We start from the raw sequence: 21,261 nt of genomic DNA, 5'->3' as shown, positions 1-21,261 counted from the left end.
AAAGCCAACTGGGGAGCTCAAAATAGGAAAGTCCTCACAAATTGTTTTACTGATAACTTGTATCAAAATAGCAACCTTTTTCTAAATTCTAGGAAACGTGTAATTGAGGATGTTTAAGGTATGAGTATGGTGGATATTTTAATGGAGGAAGGGCTATGTGTGTATTGTGAAAGGCTGTTGAGACCCAGGGGAGCTTATTTTAATACTGCAAATGGGAGTGGAATAAAAGTAAAAGTCTCTCTTTTCATTTGAGATAAACTGAGCAGATGAGCAACCTTAATTACACTTCAATTTTTTTTTCATTCTCTGAGAAGTTAAATGATACCTCATGACACAGCACAAAACTAAGTTTTATTAGCAAAGTACTGTAAAGATCTATTCTTGAGTTCAATTCAAAACTTGCATTTAGTATTAAAATTGAAATGTTCTAATAAATAATTATTCTTGTTTGCAGATAACTACTCTTATTAATCATAAAGATAAACCAAAGCGTTCAGACAAGACTCTGCAAGCAATCCAGCGAGTGGGCCAGGCCGTTAACCTGGCAGTCGGGAGATTTGTTACTGTGGGTGAAGCCATAGCCAATGAAAACCATGAATTAAAGGAGGAAATGAGTGTTGCTTGCATCGAGGCAAGGAGAGCAGGTATGTAGTTACTCATGAAATTGTACTTATGCTGGTTTTGGCACACTATTTTTAGTGTCAGGCATAATGTAAGAACTTTATTATTTAATTGCTTAACCTTCCTCTGCTGGTTCATTCAAGGCCTGATCTGTTACCTGATTTTGTCACTTACTTTAATTGCTGTCATCTTACGAATAGGGAATGGAATTGTGTGTTGGCTTTGATTTTTATAGGATCACTTGCCTCAAGGAATTACCTGACTGCTCTTTTTTTATGATGTTACTACAGACAAAGAGCAGAGTGTTGGGAATGCAACTTCAGAGTTTATTGCTGCCAAGTTAAAACAGTGGAGTATTTAAAGTTATTTGAGTGTTATGCTACTGAGGTCACTGCATTCCAAATCTCAGTGTCTGAATGAAGGTCAGTGTCAACCCATATTTCATCAGGACTCAGTAAGATGACTCACATCAGTCATCTGATGACTCCACTCACTAGAATGAAAATCATATTGTGCTTGTCTTTTTGCTGGATTCACGTTTTGTTGCAAACTTGCTGTGTGTAAGAATTGAATGTGAAGTGTGGATAATTGAGTCGCCTGCTGTCACTCTCCTTCCCCCAGAAGACTCTGTTCAGGTGAATAGGGGATTGCATTCTCTGATGCTGTAAGAGAATGTCAGTGTCATGCTAAAAACTGCTTTCCTAGATACTAAATACTATTCCTTGCATAATGTTTCAGTGGCCCTCAGTAAATGCATATTTTTAAATCTGCAATGTAGGCTTCGATATGACATCTAGTAGAATGTTCCTTTTGTTGTTAGTGGGGTGACATTTTGTTTTTGCTTTCAAATACTTTTGGATTATGGGAAACTCTACTCAAAGCTTTTCCATTTGAACAGGTGGATGAACCTGCAAGTGTGATACACATTCTGCTTGCTGTGGTCTCAGGGTGACAGTCTTGAGCTTCTGTTGTGGGGACAAATAAATGACCCTTCAACAACCCTTCAACACTAATATCTTGACTACTGTAGGATGGAGCAATATTCTACTCCAAGATGTGGGTTACTGTACTTGAAACTGATCTGTTAAGTTAAAAAGGGGGCTTGGGTAGCTGTTTGGTTTTTATCTTTGAAATTACCTCAGAGTCCTGAAGAACTTGTCTTTGCTGACCTAACTGGTATACGTCTTGTTGGATTGCCGTTCTGGCCTCAGACATTGGGGATGCAGTTCATGCTATTACTTGTGATTAAATGAAAAAAGAAGCTTAGAAATTGGGCATGGTGCTGTAAGAAATCCTCTGAAAATCTCTCAACAATGAGTCACAATGTCTAGAAATACTCTGATGATGAATGATTGTTCTTGGGATTTGAAGGACTATTCTGGATTAACTTTAAAATGAAAATTCCTAGTCGCTCCAGTAAACTTGGCTGCAAACAGAAATGTCCTATTTTAAAATCATTCCAATTATTATGTGAAGCATATCTTCAGAGATCCAAGTAAAATGCTGACAAACCAAAACTGCCAAAGTTCACATCAATAATCTCAGCTGCTGGAAGAGCAGTGCAGTCTGAATCTCTTTCTTGACTTGCTAGTTAGGCTGTGGTTAAGTATTTTTTTCTCCCTATCACTGTATGCAGGAGGAGCTCAGAACCTAAAAATAGTCTGTGATACTTTATCCCAGCAAAAGACTATAGTTCTTTTGTATTGAAAGTTTTATTTCCTGTTATGCAATAACAGGAGTGAAGATATGGCCTGTTTACATTTCTGTCAGCCTCACGTTTACTTTGGCATGGCTCAGTTGTTCATTGCATTTGAGATCTAACTTATGGCTTACATGGGAAATTCAGTATAGCAAACACGTTTGTTCCCAGAGGGTTTTTTGTGCCAGTTGTATCTCTGTGGACTGTTCAGTGTTGGACAAAGTAACGCGGTCCTTTGAGCAGATAAATTCTTATGGATAAATGTCGTCTGAACTCAGTTTCTGAACATGGTAACTCAAGTGCCATTTTTAATAACTTTGGTGTTCCCAAGCAAGCCAAAAAAATTACATGGACAATTATAGCCAAGAATATTGACCATATTAATAAACCCTATGTACTGAGGGCATAGGCAGCAGAAAGCCTTTGCTTTTTAGAGCAGGGAATCTGGTAGAGCTGTTCATACTTCTTTTTAGCCAATAAATTAGATTGTGTCTTAGGAATGGAGATTTTGCAAGGCATAAAATATTTGAGCACAAAAGGATTTAGAACATTAAGCATCTCAATTTCTGAGAAAAGTAAGGAGTCTTTAAATCAATTGCATATTCTGCAGAGGCTTTGAAGGATGACAGATGTTGTATCTGTTTCTTGAGAAGGGTATAATGAGTGATTTGAAGTGTTTCAGACTTGTTATGACTATTTCCTTGTAATAAACCTTGTAATTTGATTGACTCAAAATAGAATCCTAAAACACTGCAGAGGGTCATGTAGCAGATTTTGGGTGACATTATTCTTGCACTGTGTCAGTGTTTACTGTGATAGTATAGTAGTGGAATGTAACTTACAGAAGCACATTTTAGATGCTGATCTGTGATTTTGTCTTCTTTTTCTCTCTAAAAACTAGAAAGACTGGCTAATTTAAAAGAGAAAGCACATGTCAGGAATAAGTGTCATAGCTTTTCCAGTATTCTCTGCCAGTTGACTACATAGCCCTAAAGGAAGACATGGAGTAAAATAAAAGCAAAAAAATAGCTCTCTCCTATTTTTGCTTTGGTTTTGGTACAGAGAGGGCTAAATTTAGAAGGCTGAAAATGGAAATTTAAATGAATAAATGGAATCACAGAATAACTAAAGTTGTAAGCATCATTTTAACTCCCAAGAATGGAGATCATGTACACTTGTACATCTTGTACACTGCTCATTTCCTACTTCTTTCTTCTGCCCTTACTTAAGGGTGTTTGACTACCTCTGCTGTGGCAAAAGTATTTTCTTACATCTTATTCCATCACCATACCTCCTGGGATCAGTCTGTCTGTGTCTTTCCATACCTGCCCCCTGGGGGGACAGATGTAGAACACAGAAAACTCTACCACTGACCATCTCTTCTTGGGACAGAATAAACTTCCCCCTTCAAGGTCTCCCTTTATGTCACTTGCCTCACTGTGTCAGCTGAGGTGTTGAGGAGCCCAGAAGTGGACATGGTACTCCAGATGCTGGCTCACAAGTGCCAGAAGGAAGGAAAGAATCATTTCTGCAGCCTTCCACATGCAGCTGGCCATTATTGCTGACTCCTGTTCAAATCTTTGTTGGCCTGCTATGTCTTTACCCACGAACATTCCCTGTTGACATCTGATCTCAGCCTGTAGGGCTGAGTGGTTACCCTGGCCCAGATGTGGTATTTACTGCCCTTGGACTTCACAGATTTTCTATTAGATCATTTTTTTTTCAGCCTCTTCCTCTGTCTAGCAGTCCTGCCCTCCACAGTATCAGACACTCACTCACTTTGATATTGTTCACACAGTTGCTGAGCATGCTGAGTCATCATCCAGGGAATAGTTTTGATGACTCCTGTCAGTCCCAGAGGTACACCACTGGAAGTTGACTGCCCAGTGTACTTTGTACCTGTTAACATCCATCCCCAAGCCCGACAGTCAGGTTCGTTTTCTACCCACCTTTTTGTTCACTTAGTCCATATGATGAAGTTATAAGGAAACTATGGGAGATCATGGCAGGAGCCATGCTGAAGCTGAGATGCACGACATTCCTTACTTTCTTTTTTTAAAAACAGTGTCATCTCATCACAGAAGGCACTCAGATCAATAAGGGACTATTCACCTTGGCAGGTCTATGATGGCTCTTCCGGATTGCTTTTTTTTTCTGCTTAATGTGATAATGTTTTCCAAGATTATTTTAATGGTAATCCTGGATGCTGATGTGAGGCTGACTAGCCCACAATAACCTGATTTTTTTCTTGTAAACTTTCTTTGACATGGATGTGACAGTTGTCTTTCTATCATTGGAAATATCACCCAATTGTCATAATCTCTCAGTCATGGTAGGAGAATTACAGTGACACTGAACTGTTTCTTTGACATGCTCAGATGTGTTTTATGGACTGGTGTACACCCAGCTGAGTATAGCTTCTCTAGCTCCATCTCTTTACCCTAACAGGTCTTGTTCCTCATAGCTTACTCACAGGGGTTAATTCCTGTTCCCAGAGTTGCAGATCTATAGGCAGAGAAGGAAGCCTTTGTTCTGTTACCAGAAGTCTTGAGTTTCTGTGGTTATCTGGAGCTTTTGACAGGCAGATGTTGCAGGTGTTTCAGTGTTCTCTGATAACTCTTTGTGTAACTAGCTGCTTCACCTATGACTTGATTCATCCTCAAGAAGGTGAATCCCATAGCATAAGAAATGGGATAATGGTGTTCATCTTTTCTTGGTTATCAAAAGAACTTTGCATTTGTTTTTATTGTTCTCTGTGTGATTCTACAGCATTTTATGTTGTCACAGATATTGTGATGTCACAGAAATAGGTTAATCTGCTGACAAAGGTGAAAAAGTAGAGACTGGTGTGAAGCTTAAGAACCCAAGGGATTATGAGTATCAGAGGAGAGAAGCACTATGAAATGTGGAGCTCTGTGGTTTGAAGGACTATCAGACCTTCCTTGTTCTGTAGTGTGTGGTATTTCTGGAGTACTAGTACATCTTCAAGGGGGAGTACTAACTTTATCAGGCTTTTGGAGTATTTTGCCTGTTTAGGTGAATTACCTATATTGAGGTTTTGCAAATGAGTCATAGGGAATTTGATCAAATCTCCTAGATATTATCTTTAAGGATGATCTATAGGTCAGCTGTAGGTTGAACATCTTGTCTTGAATGCTAACAAAAATCATGTCTCAGAACTTGCCTGAGCTCAGTCTCCCAGCAGCCCTTCTCTGGTTACAGATTGCTCTGTCTTTCCTGTGTGGCAATACTATCTAGGGTACTCCAGAAGATTCAATTGGATATGGTCTGTGTTTCTTTCTCAGATAAGGGAATCCATTAGCTGCAGTGGATGTAGAGTTTTTATCTGCATAAAAAATAAAAGTGGTCAGTTAAGCCTTTTTAACTATCTAGTTAACTAAATCCAAGTTGAATAAAAAGATGGTGATGAACTGAAAATAAGTTGCCTTTTTTTTCCTCTCCTGTCTCTGACAGTGCCCTGTTTAGTGGCCCTTCTTTGAATGTAAAGTGCAGTAGTCTCACTATAATGCTTCACTCCTCCAAGTTGTAAAGTTACTGTGTGGAATCTTTTTATTATTCATGCCTGGAGACTTCTACAGGAGTAGGAAACCTATAAATTATAGGAATGCTAACTGAAATTTGGAAAGTGGAGGGGAGTTTATAGTTCTTTCTTCCTTGCTGCATCCCACTATTTCAGTGGATTGATGCTGCAAGTGTGGATACTGGTCTGACTTTGGCTATTAAAATCAGAAAAATACCTCCCATTAATGTTTTCTCCCTCCACACTCCCTAATTCTGCCCATCACTCCCCCCTCAAATAGCTGTAGATTACTGTAAGAAAATTAGTGTATGTTACAGATGGAAGAATAAGGTAGTAGTGAATAGTAATCCACATTTAAATATGGAGAGGGTGCCACCAGCAGTCAGTCAAAGGAAGTAAAGTGAAATAAAAAGCATTTTAGATAGCTCTGAAATTGTCTTATCCCTCAAATATAAAAGTTAAGAATGTTTAATAGCCCAGTGTCTTTCTTCTAAGTATGGAAAATCACTTTTTTTTTTCCTTCTAGGTGAAACAATCGCACAGCTTACAGATGTGGCAAGCTTGGATCATCCAGAATCTGATAGCCACATAACAATCTTTACAGACAAAACGGGTGTGGTAAAAGCTGCAAGGTTATTGCTTTCTTCTGTCACAAAGGTGCTGGTGTTAGCAGACAGAATTGTTATTAAGCAAATTATAACTTCCAGGAACAAGGTATTGTAGCTTCACTTCTGTTCTGTCCAAGTGATACCTGTAGTCAGTGCAAAAGAGTGGTAGTAGTAAATGTGATATTGTCATTGTCTCTCTGGAGGAATTATAAAATAAAGATATAAAAATGAATGTCTTGCACATGTTTACTTACCACGTATCCAAAAGGGGATAGCTCTAAGTCAGTAGGATTAAAATAACAATTTTCAGTGATTCTGCATTTTATGTCTCTCACATTGTTTTATTCATTCATTATGTTGGAAAAGATCCTGTGTAACTGCTTATTTAATTTTAAATTTGCTGTGAGGTGAAAAGTGTGTCTGTTGATTTAAATGGTCAATAAATCTTCTACTTGCTAATGACAGGATCAAGACAAGGAGAGCATTATGGCATCTAGGCAAAAAGCTGCACGGAATGTACATAAAAGTCTGTGCCAGTGAAGTGAGGTTTACAGATTAAAAGGTTTCTGTGCAGTTTAACTTAGGTCTTGAAACTTAGAATGAAATTACTTGGTTAGTTTAAAGAATCTGTGAAGGCCTATTTAACCTCAAATATAATCTATTTCATGCAGTGCAGACTTCACTGTCTGCCTGTAGGATATTCTTCCATTTTCTTCTTCACAATGTGCTAAAACAAAAATAGAAAAATCCTATGTTTGAAAAATGAGAACCTGATAAGGCCTGGGGGTTTCCATTAATTTTGAGCTTGTAATCCAGAGCAGTGTCCCTCTTTCCACGTTTGACTCCTTATGCTGTCTCTATTCTATTCCTTTGTCCCAGTTTACTTTCTAGACCCATTGGACTCTATTTTGCAGCACCTAGATCCAAGACACTTAGTTCAGTCCAGGATTCAAAACCAGTGAAATTACCTGCTTCTCTCTGGCTTTAGACTTGGCTGCACTGATCTGCTGTCTTTGTGCTCATTTCTTCTCTCAGCGGTTGATTCAATTGGCAGCAGTGTTATCAATATCAATTTGCTGAAGTTCCTTGCAGTGTTGGTCTTTTTTTTTGCACTGAAGACCAGAATGGTGCATTTAATACCTTTGGCTGCTTTTCTGCTGTCGTCTGCAGCCATGCAGTAATCCAAATTCATTTACCTTTCCAAAAGTGGCAGGTTTAAGATATGGAGCAACTGTGCAAATGCACGTATCATGAAAGGATAAGGAGGGATATATCCTTTCAGGAGCAGGCTAGGTTTCTGGTAATTTTAAATATATATGAAAATATTGTCATATTTTATTTATATTTATAATAATATTTATTTATTATTATATTGTCATATACACACCAATGTGAATATAGTAAGCATAGGTGCAGCATTTAATTTCAAGCAATCTCATAGTCCAAAGTAAGTGTATCTGACTCTGACTCCCATAGGCACGGAATTGTAAAATATCCTGAGTTGAAGGGACCCAAGTCCAGCTCTTGGCCCTGCACAGCACTCCCCATGAGTAACACCATGTGCTCAAGAGCACTGTCCAAATGCATCTTGAACTCTCTCAGGCTTGGTGCTGTGACCACTTCCCTGAGTAGTCTGTTCCAGTACCAAACCACCCTCTGAGTAAAGAACCTTTTCCTGATATCCAACCTAAACATTCTCTGCACCATATATGCTGTCCTTGTGTTCTTGGATTGCATACATTTTCTTCCATACCTGCCTACATCTTTCCTACCAAATCTTTCCTTTACAAGATCAGTTTCATTGTCCATCAGACTTAGTCACTGCATCAGTGAGCTTAAGGTTTTGCTCCACTCACTGGCACCATTCAGGTTAGGAGAGCCAAAACAATAAGCAGGGAAGTGACAGATAGTGGGGGAGTTGCTGCATTGTTCATTTTGGATCAAAATATGGATGTGCCCCGAAGTGATGTCAGTCTACAACTGCTGTCTGCAAGGAGACATTCATCCTGCAGATGTAGCTGTGCAATACCTAGTGCTAATTTAGATGTTAATAAGAGCTTAAAGCCTTGGGGGTTTTTAACAAAATTTTAACCTTTTAATTAAAATATGTACATCTTCATTATTATCTGCGTGTTTCTTGTTGGCAAAGCTTTAAAACAAAAATTATGAAGACATCACAGGTATTTTGCATTCTATCAGAATCTTGAATAAGCTTTAGACAAATTTAGAGCTGTCTATACAGGTTTTTGGAATGTCAGCTCTGCCTGGGATGTCTAGAATTATTCAGTGTAATGGAAATGCATGTGCTTTCACTGTAATTTTTATTTGACGAGAAATTTATCATGAGAAAACCACAGAAGACTGTAACAGAGTTTTTTGCAAACAAGGTCAGACTCATAAAGTACTACATTTGATTAAACCTAGAATGGTTGAGCATCATTAATATTTCTTTTTATCTATTCTTAGAAGAGAAAGTTGGACCTTAGCTTGTATCTTTTCCTCTTTTAGCCACATTTACTTTTCTAGATCCTCACTTTCCCAGTCCTGTGGTTCTCTCCTTCCACTCTCATACTGCTATTTTCACACCTTTATACGTCTTCCTTCCAAGTCCTTCATACTCCAGCCTTTCTCATGCATCAACACCCCAATCAGGAAAACTTCTTTCTGCAGCCTTTGTGGAACTGGTTGCCCAGCCTAATATCCTCAAACAGATTGCTGCAGTCTAATACTGCTTGATAAAGCTGTGAATTCTACAGCAGTTACAGAGTTTAGTGGGCAATTTGCTTTACATTTACATTTACATTTACAGTTACAGCTGAGATCGAGCAGCTGCTCTGCCACAAGCAAATGGGTGCTTCTAGGAGAGTTTGCCAGGGTTGCAGGGAAGGGGGAGTTTGTCATAATCAGGTGTGTACACTGTTTTTGTAGTTGGGGGGAGATACTTTTGGCATAAAAAAGGAAAAATCAGTTGGAGTTTCTCCCTTTCAAGTACAGTCTGTTAAATTTTCATGTGGTGTTTTATCTCCAGTCTGAAAGACAATACAGAACTGCTTTGAGTGTTTTCCCTTCTGAAGACATCTAGTGGATTTGAAAGATCACTTTGAGATTAGCAAGTATATGTCTAACCTGAAAAATGCAGATGTTAATTTCTTTTATAATCCATAATGTAGTGACTTCACAGGATACCTTTAGTAATCAGTAATTTATAAGCTCTATGGTAGTCTCTGCTGAATGTTTAAAAAAATGCTGATTTTACATGCTTTCATGTGTCTTGAGTAACAACTTGGTACAACTTGTGTATATTTAGTTCTTTGTTTTATATGCAACTAATAGAAATCTCCAGAGTTAGAGTAGGTTGTTATGGAAAGTATAAAACTATGTATTCACTTATTTCTAATTTTTTTGTTCAGTTTTGTTGAATTCTGTTGCTTTTTTTTAATATACACAGCCACTGAAACACATGTCTGTGCTACTGTGATTTTGGACTTTAGAAGTTAGGTATCTGAAATGGATAGTTACAACACAGGGGTATCAATCTTGTTACTGTCATATTAAATTTAAAACCACATTTTTTCTGAATCTGGAAGCTGAATCCATTAATACTGTTACTCTTAATACTGTGAGGAACAAGGAAAATGTTTTTTGAGGGAGGACAACAAATGACTCGCTTTGAATGAAGCATGATAATTCACTTACATTTGATTTCTGGCTGTTGAATTATTAATGCTTAAATAGTAACAAAATACATGCATTTCAAACTACACACCTTAAGAGTGTCTGTAAATAGTAGTACTCCTAGTTCAATGATAATGTTTTTTGTTCGGCATCTTGATAATCTACAGTATTTTCTGTTATCTTGCAGGTTCTTGCAACAATGGAGCAACTGGAAAAAGTCAGTAGTTTTCAGGAGTTTGTACAGATATTCAGCCAGTTTGGAAATGAAATGGTGGAGTTTGCCCATTTAACTGGAGATCGGCAAAATGTAAGTATTAGTAAGCGGTTGTAAGAGATGTTGCGTAGTATCATCTTCATCTTATTATCAGGAAGGTATAGGTTCTTCTGGGATGATAAAACAAAACAATTGCTGATGTCCTGTCTCTGGAACCTCGCCTCTCCTTGTTCCACCCAAAACACATCTTTTGATTTTAAAGCTCAGCCTGAGAAATATGGCTGCACTGTTTGCCCTGCATATCTTCCAGAAGCTTGGGTGTGGGTTATTTTCTTTGTCTTTTGGCTTCAGTCACTGTCTTTTGTTTCTAACTTTTCTGGCTCATTACTCTGGTAGAGAGTTTGTCTGTTGTTATTTGACGGAATATTTGATGTTTGCATGTAGTGAAAGGACTTCATTATCTTAAAAAACTCCAAACGGATTCTAATAAAGCGTCTGCTTGGTGGCTTGTTAGAGTTTGGGTTATTATTATTATTATTATTATTATTATTATTATTATGAAATATTTTTCTAGGTTAAGGTCAAAACCTTCTTATATTAGGGCAATGAGTTTTAGTTCTCACAGACAGCTACTCTTTCAAAGCCTTTCATTCATACTGAAAGCTTTTTTTCCCGACTACTTCCATGTAAATTTAAGGGTTTGCTGAGGCTTAAGACTTCTGCTGTGAGCTCTAGTTGCTTTCCCTTGATAATCCAATCCTCTGTTCAGAGCTAAACCAGGGTTTGTTATAAATATACAGAGTCCCTAATATCCAGCAAAATTCAGAATTCAGTTTGTATAAACAAATTGGCCAAAATCATGTGTTTCCTTTTACTGTTGATATGTGCATGCTTGGTGTCAAAGAACTATTACTGGGAAAGCTACTTAAAGGAAATACCTGCTTAGAAGTGAACACTCTCTTTTTTTTTTTTCCTGAAGTATTTTTTCTCTCAAGCAGTTGATCCTTTGAAAAGGAAACATGAATTAATAGGAAGTCTTAGTCACTTTTCAACTATGTTGAATTTTCAGTGTTAAGTGGTCTTCTGCTCTCCCCTCCTTGCCTACTTGACTCTTTTGGCAAGAGTGCTATGTTACCACTTTTTCAATTGTGTCAGGACTTTCTTGATATGCTCAGTTTACAGTGTGTAGACTGCTATGTGGCACTACTACACAGTATTTTTAAGTGTGCCATAAATTCTTGAGTGCCATCAGATTTATCAGAGTGTAATGTCAGAATTTCAGAAATTAACTGTTTTCTTGTTTTGTTGTTTTGTTGATTTGGTTTTTAATGTGGTTTTGATCTTAAAGATTTTCTGTAGTTGCTAAATACAAACATTATGAAAATGTCAAAACAGACTGCTGCTGTGATTTATCTGGGTGATTTTTTTTTTTTATTCTTGGGTATATTAGGATTCATTACATCCTGTAAAACTTCAGCTGGTCCCATTCAGTTGCCTGTTTGACACTCAGCGCTCAGCTGTCTTTGTGAGCAGTGAGAAGACTGTAGTTGTAGCTTTATAAGTTCTTCCCCTTGTTAGACCCTCTTGCATGTTGAGGGATTAGTGTCTTGCCCTCTTCACCGACATCCTGGTTTGGAGTCTAAATTCTTTTGTTTTGATGAACTTTGCTGGGGATATAGTTCAGTTTTGCAGGTGTATCCATCTTTCCCTGGAAAGTTCTTGATAATTTTCTGTACTCAGAGCAGAGAAATACCAAGTAATTGTTTTTTCAGCCTATTAAGACTTTTTTATTACTGTTACATAGCAAATATAACACTCAAGTAGAAAAAATATTTAGTTTACATTTCCTTCACTGCAGTATAATGAAAAGCAGGTGTTCTCTGTTTCTACCTTATCTTCCCCTCCATTTCAGAAAATATTTCTTGTCAGCTATTCTTTTCACCTCATTTTTCTGTTTTATGAATAATGCCTTATGATAAAGGTATCAAAATTAGCAACAGTTTACGTAACATGCTCTGTATCTTGGAGATCTTCTTTCTTTGAAATCTGAATAGAATAGAGCCAAGAATAAATGCATAAATTAAAGTCTGTCTGAAAAGTAAGTTCTAGATCATGAGTTAGGCTTGAAAACAGCAGTTGTCAGAAATTAGAAACCTTTCTCACAACCCATTCTTGCACAACTTGCAAGAGTTCTTTTTCCAGTCTCACAAGTTAATATTTTAGATACTGTGTAATATTTGGGTCTTTTTTTTTTTCTTTTGGTATTTAGGATTTGAAGGATGAGAAGAAAAAGGCTAGAATGGCAGCATCTAGGGCTGTTCTTGAGAAGTGCACTATGATGCTTCTGACTGCTTCAAAGGTGAGTGAGTTTGTGCACCCTTACACAACTTGGCTAAATCACAAAGCATGGCATCTGCCAGGAGAGCTGACTGTCTTCTTGCAGCCCCACTTCAGATTTCTGGAAGGGTATAAGAAGGGTATAAAAAGGGTATAAGTGTAAAGAATGAGGAAAGAAAATCTTTATATTCTAAGTAGCAGTGTGAATTTAACTTAACAGCCGTTCAACAGAAAGAATTCACCATATTCTAAATGCGTTCTTTAGACTTGCCTTAGCAGGGATCATTCATTTTAATGTACTGCATGTGTACTCTTTCATAATAGTTACTCTACTTTCTTTAAAAAGACTTGTCTGAGGCATCCAGACTGTGAATCTGCTCGTATTAACAAAGATGGAGTTTTTCATCGGATGAGACTAGCTTTGGAACAGGTGATAGAAATTGTAACTGACTCTAGACCAAATGGAGAAAATGAAATGGCCCCCATCAGCATATATTCTGGCATCAAAGAATTCAAGGTAAGAGTAGAAATAATATTGTTTTCTACAGCCAGTAAAGTACCTCTTAACTAGGATTTTGGGGAAAAAAAATGGTTTTAGATTTGAGATCGTGGAGCTACATCTCTTCAGCGGTATTGACTTAAATAACTGTCCCATAATGTTAAAGAATCTGTCAAGAAGTGACTATAATTTAATTGTCATTGCCAAAATACACCTCTTCTTCTGAAACAGTATACATTCAGAACTAATATTTTGTTGAGGTGATGCATTGACATTGAATAAACTGAAGTATCAGGATGTGATCAGACCTTCATTAAAATAGTTGTTGTTTGAGAATTCTTGCTTTTTAAGTGTTAATTTGTTAAAACTGCATGCAACAATATTCATACAAACTTTTAAAAGAGTAAACTGACATTCAAAAGAAATGTTCTGAATTGAAATTGTATCCTGTAGCTCAATGGACTTTTTTCCTCATAAAGGCTTTTCTAAATTTCATACTCCATTAAGAAGAGTTAATGAGAAACCATGGCTTACTGCTTTTGAGCATGTTACTTTGATTCAATTTATTTGTTTATCTATTTCCCCTCTTTGAATTTCCACTTAAATTTTTTGAGAGTGCCCCAAAGTATTAAATTTGCTACATACACATTTTTAGAAAACTACTCAAAATGGATTACATGGATGTGGAAGGATCAAACAAAATTGGAACATATATTTAATTTCTGAAACTTCCTGAACTTAGAAACTTTTTATTGACACCAGTAGAACAATGGTATATTTTCTGTTATTCCTGATAAAGAGTACAATGATGTATTTGCTGCTATTCCTGATAAGTGACTAGTAAACTGCTGATTGTATTATCACTTTTAAGAAACATTCCAAACCCCAAACTGCAGGTCTGGACACAAGCAAATTGTTGGATTACTTTGAAAATATGGGAGTAATTTTAAAAAGCATTAAGGAGAAAAATAAAATGTAAAATGATAGATCTACTTTCTGCATTTGCGTCACAACTAAATCACGTAAATTCTCAAGGAAATGACATGCTTCTTTTTCAGAATAAGGTTGAAGGTCTCCGTGAGAATCTTTATTTTCTCTCAAAAGAGAACCTTTCAACAATGCTGGAAGTTATCCTGGAACATACAGAAGACTTCACAGACTCTGCCTATACCAGTCATGAGCACAGAGAGCACATTTTGGAGCTGTCTAAACAAGCTAAAATGGAACTAGAGCAGCTGGTTTCAGTGTGGATGCAAGCTGTAAGAGCTTTTTAGCAAAGTAAATCTTTTCATCTCTACTTTGAAAAGAAATTTTGAATGCAGTCTTTCTTCTGGTCTACGAAGAGAGAACTGGGTGTATTCCTCACAGTGGGAGCTGATCAAGGAAGCCACAGTTTGTTCTGTGCTTTTGCAGCTTCCATATGTTCTGTCCTCCCCCTACCCCAGTGGTATTGCTTCATTGAGTCTTTGATGGCTAAATTAGGCTACTGATGGCAGTAGACTAATTTTAATGAAGATGTAGTGGAAACAAGGCAGTGAACAGAAGTATCACTGCACAGTCTTAAACAGTGAATTCTTTTGGTGGAGTAGTTCAGAGATTTCAATTGTCTTGATCCCATAGCTGTGACTACAGTTTTCTTTCTTGTTTTCAACGGAAACCGTTAAACTGCTGGAAAGGGAAACATTGTAAAAAATTGACTGGGTTTTAATATTATGGAGAGAGAAGAGAAACAATAAGGCTATTTTTGTTTGTCCTTTTTTACATTATTTAAATGATGGTAGCTTTTAAGAAAGAATCATGTTAAGCTTGCCTCTATAATTTGTCCTACTTGTTCCTTGAAAATGATAGAAGATACGTGCAAAAGGGGAAGCAAAAGCAGAGATGGAAAATGCAGCTTCTGGTTTTGATGCTGACTTGCTTTCAGTCTTGCTTCTGGGGATATGTATAGCACAAAGTCTTATCAACACTCTGAAATAAGGCAGATGTGTCCTGGTGTAGGATACTTACTTAAATGAGTGTATTTCTTACGAGAAAGCATTTTTGTTCCTTTTTTTTGAATCAGGTACTGCTGTCAGGTGTTTTTAATGCAGTAGTGTAGTTTGAAGGGCATATAAATTTTCCTGATAATACAGAATATTATTATGACAAACAAGACACATACAGAATATCAATTGCATAGACTCCCTCTAACTATAGGAGCTAAACCTGTGTTTAGCTTGGTGTTGGTGGTTAGCCCTGGTAGGCAGCTGTGCAAACACTGCTCAGCAATAACTAACGCCATGTTGTCAGCGCTGCCTTTATCACAAATCCAAAGCAGCAGCATGCCAGATTTGTAAAGTTAATTCCATCCCAGCCAAAACCAGGATACTTGGTTATTTCTAAGTTCTATTACTGGTGGAAAATAATCACCTCTAAATAATTTACAGGCTACATTTCAAGAGATAGAAATGAGAGCCTAGTTCAAGATTATGCATATATATGATCTGTGGAAATATTTGGATGTGCACATGTGTGCTTATGCATTAAGAATTTTCATTAATAAATAACCCAGCCTGGTTGTGATTAAAGACACAGTAGCAGGTAAAATAATAACAGCTCACTGAGGTGGATATTTGGTTTCAGCTCAACAGTTTCATTGCAAGGTGAATATTCTGAAGAACCATTTTATAATTCAATATAGAACATTTGGTGTAACATTTTTAGGTACCGGTTTATTTTAAAAGGGTGTTTATATTTTAAAAAATGCCTTAAATGTTTGTTTTACTTCAGGATGGTCAGGTAGAAGATTTCTGGCAGATCTCAAGGAAACCCTGTTCCTGAAGAAAGCTCAATGAGGTTTAGAAATAAATTCCTGTTGAACACAAGCAGTCAATCAGATTGCATCACAATTGGTTTTAGATTTAATTTGGTGATAAATGTTTCTATTAAATAATTTTTCTAGTGGAATACACACAGCTGCACAAGTGAGAGTATTTCATCTAGAAAGGAAAGGCTGTCTTCTAAAGCTTCTTGAGCTAATGACATATGATGTGAAGGTGGGGTTTGCTGGGTTTTTTGTGTAATGTCTTGTTGGTTTCTTTGGTTTGTAGCAAAACCAAAAGACAAAGGATCTCATGGAAGACTTGGAAGTAGCCATTTTAAAAACGTGCCAGTGCATGAATGAACTTAAAAGAGAGGTAAGTGCAGCTTAAGCAAGATAAGGTGAATAAAAGTTTGAATTTCATACGTGAGGTTGTAAAATGGGATCCTGTACCCAAGAAGACTGTTGCCTTGCCTACTCTTGTAGACAAGAGTAACCAAATCAGAATAACATCATGGAGCTAGCTACATCATCTTTGTCCTTACTGATTGGAAATCTGTTGGCTTCATAGGTCCATTGCTAACCCAAAAAAGAAGTGTTTGGAAGTAAGTACTATGTATGTAATCATTATTTTAAATGTAAAGGCAAACTTCCCTTGGAGATGTATGCATCACTGTTTGTAAATACATTTTCTTCTAGTCTGTGCCTAAATTAATAAATTACTTTTGCAGTTTATTTGTAGTTAACCTTTCCTATTTATTTCCTTAGCCTTACACTCAGGGCTGTTTTCCTCAGCAGCTGGAAGCTATGTATGTGTCTGTTGTAAATCGTTATTCTTTTCCTAAGTTCAAGTATGCTGAGGTCAGCTTGCACACACACATGGAATAGCTGCCTCATTTGGTACATGAGATGGACTGCACTTGCTGCTCAGGGTCTTCACCCTTCCTAGTAAGAATAGCATTGCTGCCTTGTTTGTTCCACAGAACTGAAGCAAATACAGAATCTGATTTCTGGCACCTTCCTAAATATTTGCACATGATTCAGCTATCTTTTCAACTGCTTCAAATTGCTGTTCTTTTAAACAGATGGAGAAATGAAGATTAAGAACAGTGAGTTTCAATACAGAACAGTGCAAAGATGTTAGAGAAGTGTGGTGAACTTGCTTAGGCTGAGCTGTCAGCTGCTGTAACTGGAAAATCTTAACTGCTGAAAAAATCATGCTCCCCTTTTTTACCATAGGCAGAATGAGAAATTTTGTCTTCTGGACTATAATTCCGGCAGCTGTCCTGAAGATTTGAAAGTGCTTTCAGTCTGTTTCAGTTCAGTTGCACTTCTGCTGTCAGGCAGAGTGTTGGGCTCTAGAAAGTGGAGGATACATAATTTTTGCACTTTCATTATGTTCTGGTTTGTAATTTGGTCACCATTATGGAAGTAGCAGAGCTTTTCCAAAATGGCATTCTCTTTGGAATGTGAGCACTTCACAGTGCTTTAACTGTGAGATTATCCTTTTTGAGGAACACTGTTCCCAGGTGCTGAATGAGGTGGAAGAGTTCCCAATCAAATTAGGATGTGACTATTTAATTGCATTGATAATAAAACCACAGGTGGGTGGAATATGTTGTGTGAAAGAAAGGATTCATGCTCTTAAAAGTAAGTTCAGAAAATTATGTCATTTTTTGTTGTTCTCTGTGTAGTGATTGAATTGATCCCAGAGTGGTCATACTTCTGTACATGGCTGAAGGCTGTCCTGTCAGTCTGACTTGTGGTGCTGCAGTGTAGCAGTCAGCAACCAGGATTTCTACTGGTTAAATTCAAATATTGTGACACTAATTAAATGTTTTCAAGAGCCTGAGTGGCTGAGAACAAAAGACAGCCTTGTTAAAGTAGTTCTCTACCCATCTCTGTCTTTTTATGGAAGAAACAGAAGTTATATTCCTTTCTTGAGATGATTTTACCACTAATGACCAGAGGCAGCATTAAGTAGAAGTACATTTCTATTTTGGATCAGAATGAAAAGAATCTGTAATGAAAAGGTGATCCCTGTGTAGTCTACATATAAATGAGAATTGCCAGCTCCTACTCCAACATTACAAGCCTTTCAGATATCCTTTTTTCAGAGCTGACTTCATTTCTGGGATTAGTGATTTGTGCTAATTTTTAATGCCATGTGAGCAATGTTATATAAATAGTTTATAACAGGTTGTCATAGCTTGTTTTTCCCCCTCTAAAAAACAATTGCAGCAGGTTTTGAGGCAATAATTCAGTTGTCTTGTCTGTTGTGAAATTAAAAAACAAATCCAGAAGAACTCAATTCTGGATGTGCAGGAAGTACTGCCAGAGGAAAGGTGTAAAAAAATGGAGCCCAGTGAATTAAAAACCCCAACATACCATTCCAATAAACACTTTTCTCTATGGAGTGAGTTCCAAGCTCATTGCATTCATAAGAGCTGAAAAAATACTTTCTCTTGAACACCAAGTTTGTTCTGTACTCAGTCTAGTCTAGCAGAGCGAGTGCAGTATTGCAAGACTCAAAATAGTCCTATGAGCATACTCTGCTGTTTCTAAAGAGGTTGCTATTTTGGTTTTAGCAATATTCTTAAGATGGGGCTGATTGCAGGGTGCAGGTAACCTAGTGACTAGTTACTAGAACTAGCAGCAGCAGTCACTGATATCTGTTTTCAGTCAGGGTCCTTCACAAGAGGGCCTGAGTGTGTGTCCGGATTTAGAGATGTGTTTAAATGAGAAGCTTCTTCTTGCTTATTAGGAGTGTAGGGAGATTGAGACTTCATCCAGACCCATCTCCCTGTAGAAAAGGTGCTTTATACTTTCCTAAGGCTGTGTCACAAGCTGATTATATTTAAGCTTTTCTTTGCATCACTGACAATTCTAATTTCTAATATATTATAAATTCAGTTTTGTGTGGCTTCAGTCTGATTTACACAGTTCAATGTGTGTTCTTTAGAAGAAGTGGAATGGCCATTGTACTTTGCTTATGCTGAACTTGGTGACCCACAGATTCATGCACCTGGTTTCTCCCCAGCTGTAACATAATCAGAAAGAAGCAGTGTGATAACTTCATGGCCTCATGTTACCCAGCTGCTCTTTTGTTTCTTTCTATATTTGGTTGTGAAGTTGTTTTTTCTTGTTTGTGGGGAGTGTTTTTTGGCTTTTTGTTGTTGGTTTGTTTTTAATTGCAGTGGATTTTATCTTTGTTCTTTGAATAGTAATTGAAGAATGAAAACTCCAGATAATAAGCAAGCTGTATATGATCTTTCATGCCAGTAAATTTTTTGCTTCTTGAAAAATTAAGCTTGTTTGACTTGGTACTGGATAGATTTCTTTTTTTGGTTCCATGGTTTCTCTCTCCTTCTTTTAATGCTATTGAAGGTCCACAGTGCAGCAACATCTCTGGCAGCAGATCTTCTAAAATACCATACAGATCATACGGTTCTCAAAGCATTAAAAATCACAGGAGTAGAAGGAAATCTTGAAGCTGTAGCAGAATATACTTGCAAGCTATCAGAGCAGAAAGAACAGCTTGTTGAGGTGAGTTAACATCTGTTTTCATTGTATAGGGCACTTAGAAAATGAGCGGCTGAATTTGCATCAGTCTGTTCTTTAGGAAGGTTTTGGTTTGTGTTTTTGTAGTTTTATTTTATTTTCCTAGTATGCTGCTGAATTTTGGATTGTTCTTGTCAGGGTCTGAGCCAGAGATGTCATTCTGGCATGCAAATGTTGTAGAACAGATTTATATTTGTACCCAATGGATCTAGATTCAATCTCTATGTAGACATTTGGCCTAAAATATTAATAAAAAAAGCAAGTTTCTAGGTCCAAGAGGAAATTATCACCCCTTTCTTTCAAGTAGCAGGCATCCAGCAATAGCTGAATCAAGAATGCTGGAGATACACAGTTAAGTTTCTTAATGCGTGAGTTTGATTTTTTGAAGATCAGTCAAGAGGGACACTGAAATTCTTCCTCCTTTGTTAAAAGCAATGTATGTAGGGGATGTCAGCCACGTGTACCTTGTTGCTGTCTCTCTCACAGATGAGGAGAGGCACCTATGCCAGCAGGAGACATAGAAATATAGATCACTTTGATCTGAAATATGGTGATGCCAGCAGCTGTACTTGAATGGTATCCAATACTCATTTCTAAAAAACTATGATATACAGGGCTTGAGGATTCCTCCCAGAACTATGAATATGCAGAAGCAACACCCTTCATCTTCCAGGACTGGCAGAGCAATGCTTTGAATTTTTAATTTCAACTTTAATGTCTCCTTGATCTGTGGCTATTTAGTGTTCTAGTGACACTTTTTTTTTTTTTTCCAGGCATAACCAGAAGGTTAAATAGTGCTTGCATGTGAGACCTTACAGCATGTCTGATGATGGACAGTGCAATAAGTTGCATATGTGCTGTCTCTGTCTTAAAAATTCCTTTTGATCTGAAAACTTCCATTTTCCTTTTCAACCCAAAGTTCACTCTTAATCTTCCTAAAAAAAAGATTATGGAAACAGTATTACTTCCCTAAACTAATTTGACACTGATTTGCTCAAAGATAATTTAGTCCACTCGATGATGAAAGCCTAAATTTTCCACATGGTTGCTTCTTGCTGAATAAGCCTGTTTTGCTAAAGTTATTTATTCTACAGTTTTTCCAAGTTCTATATGTGTGTATTTATTTTCAGTTTTATTCAGTCATAAATATGTGAAATTGTTTTTGTTTTGCTTTACTTATTACGACTTCCCTTTCTCTCAGTGGTTTTCCACACTTTTCAAGTCAGGATTCAGCTCCATTTTTATTGTTAATTCTCCCTGAGAAGCACCCACCTGTGCAGTCCCCAGTAAATACTTGAAAGGACAATCAATAACTTTGTGTTTGTTCGTACACCTTATTTTTGTATGTACACCTTTTCTCACTACTAATAAATACACATTTTTTACAATTCTTTTCATGTTTTTTTTTTTTTATAATTCAGATGTGTCGCTTACTGAGGCATGTTTCTGGAACTGAGCCCCTTGAAATAACTTGCATACATGCAGAGGATACCTTTCAGGTCACTGGCCCACAGGTATGTTCAGCTTTTAATTGGCCTCTTCTACTACACATAAATCAATAAAAATTACTTGTGTGAATTGTTAGGAGATCTAATGTTTACCTGTTCAAAGCATTCATTTCTAAGCAGGAATTTTGCTCTAATGCTGGGTGGTAGCTAAAAGAACGCACAAGAAAGATCATCAAGCCTGCAATTGTCAGATGAATA

The 21,261-nt window shown here is 37.1% G+C and overlaps 1 protein-coding gene across 2 annotated transcripts in view; it reads left to right on the top strand.

The window, feature by feature from the left end:
• CTNNAL1 (catenin alpha like 1) overlaps positions 1–21,261 on the top strand; it is a 56,650-nt gene that overhangs the window by 20,708 nt on the left and 14,681 nt on the right. For both annotated transcript variants that reach the window (XM_068194803.1, XM_068194813.1), the window contains exons 2-10: positions 455–644; positions 6,388–6,575; positions 10,332–10,451; positions 12,628–12,717; positions 13,042–13,212; positions 14,253–14,453; positions 16,284–16,370; positions 19,382–19,540; positions 20,977–21,069. In XM_068194803.1, the coding sequence (XP_068050904.1) occupies positions 455–644; positions 6,388–6,575; positions 10,332–10,451; positions 12,628–12,717; positions 13,042–13,212; positions 14,253–14,453; positions 16,284–16,370; positions 19,382–19,540; positions 20,977–21,069 (1,299 nt within the window). The remainder of the gene's footprint in view (positions 1–454; positions 645–6,387; positions 6,576–10,331; positions 10,452–12,627; positions 12,718–13,041; positions 13,213–14,252; positions 14,454–16,283; positions 16,371–19,381; positions 19,541–20,976; positions 21,070–21,261) is intronic.

The sequence above is a fragment of the Anomalospiza imberbis genome, chromosome 1 (genome assembly GCF_031753505.1).
Source record: "Anomalospiza imberbis isolate Cuckoo-Finch-1a 21T00152 chromosome 1, ASM3175350v1, whole genome shotgun sequence".
NCBI classification, from domain to species: Eukaryota; Metazoa; Chordata; class Aves; order Passeriformes; family Viduidae; genus Anomalospiza; species Anomalospiza imberbis.
Note: the sequence above shows the minus strand (reverse complement) of the source record. Positions and strands in the feature narration are given on the sequence as shown.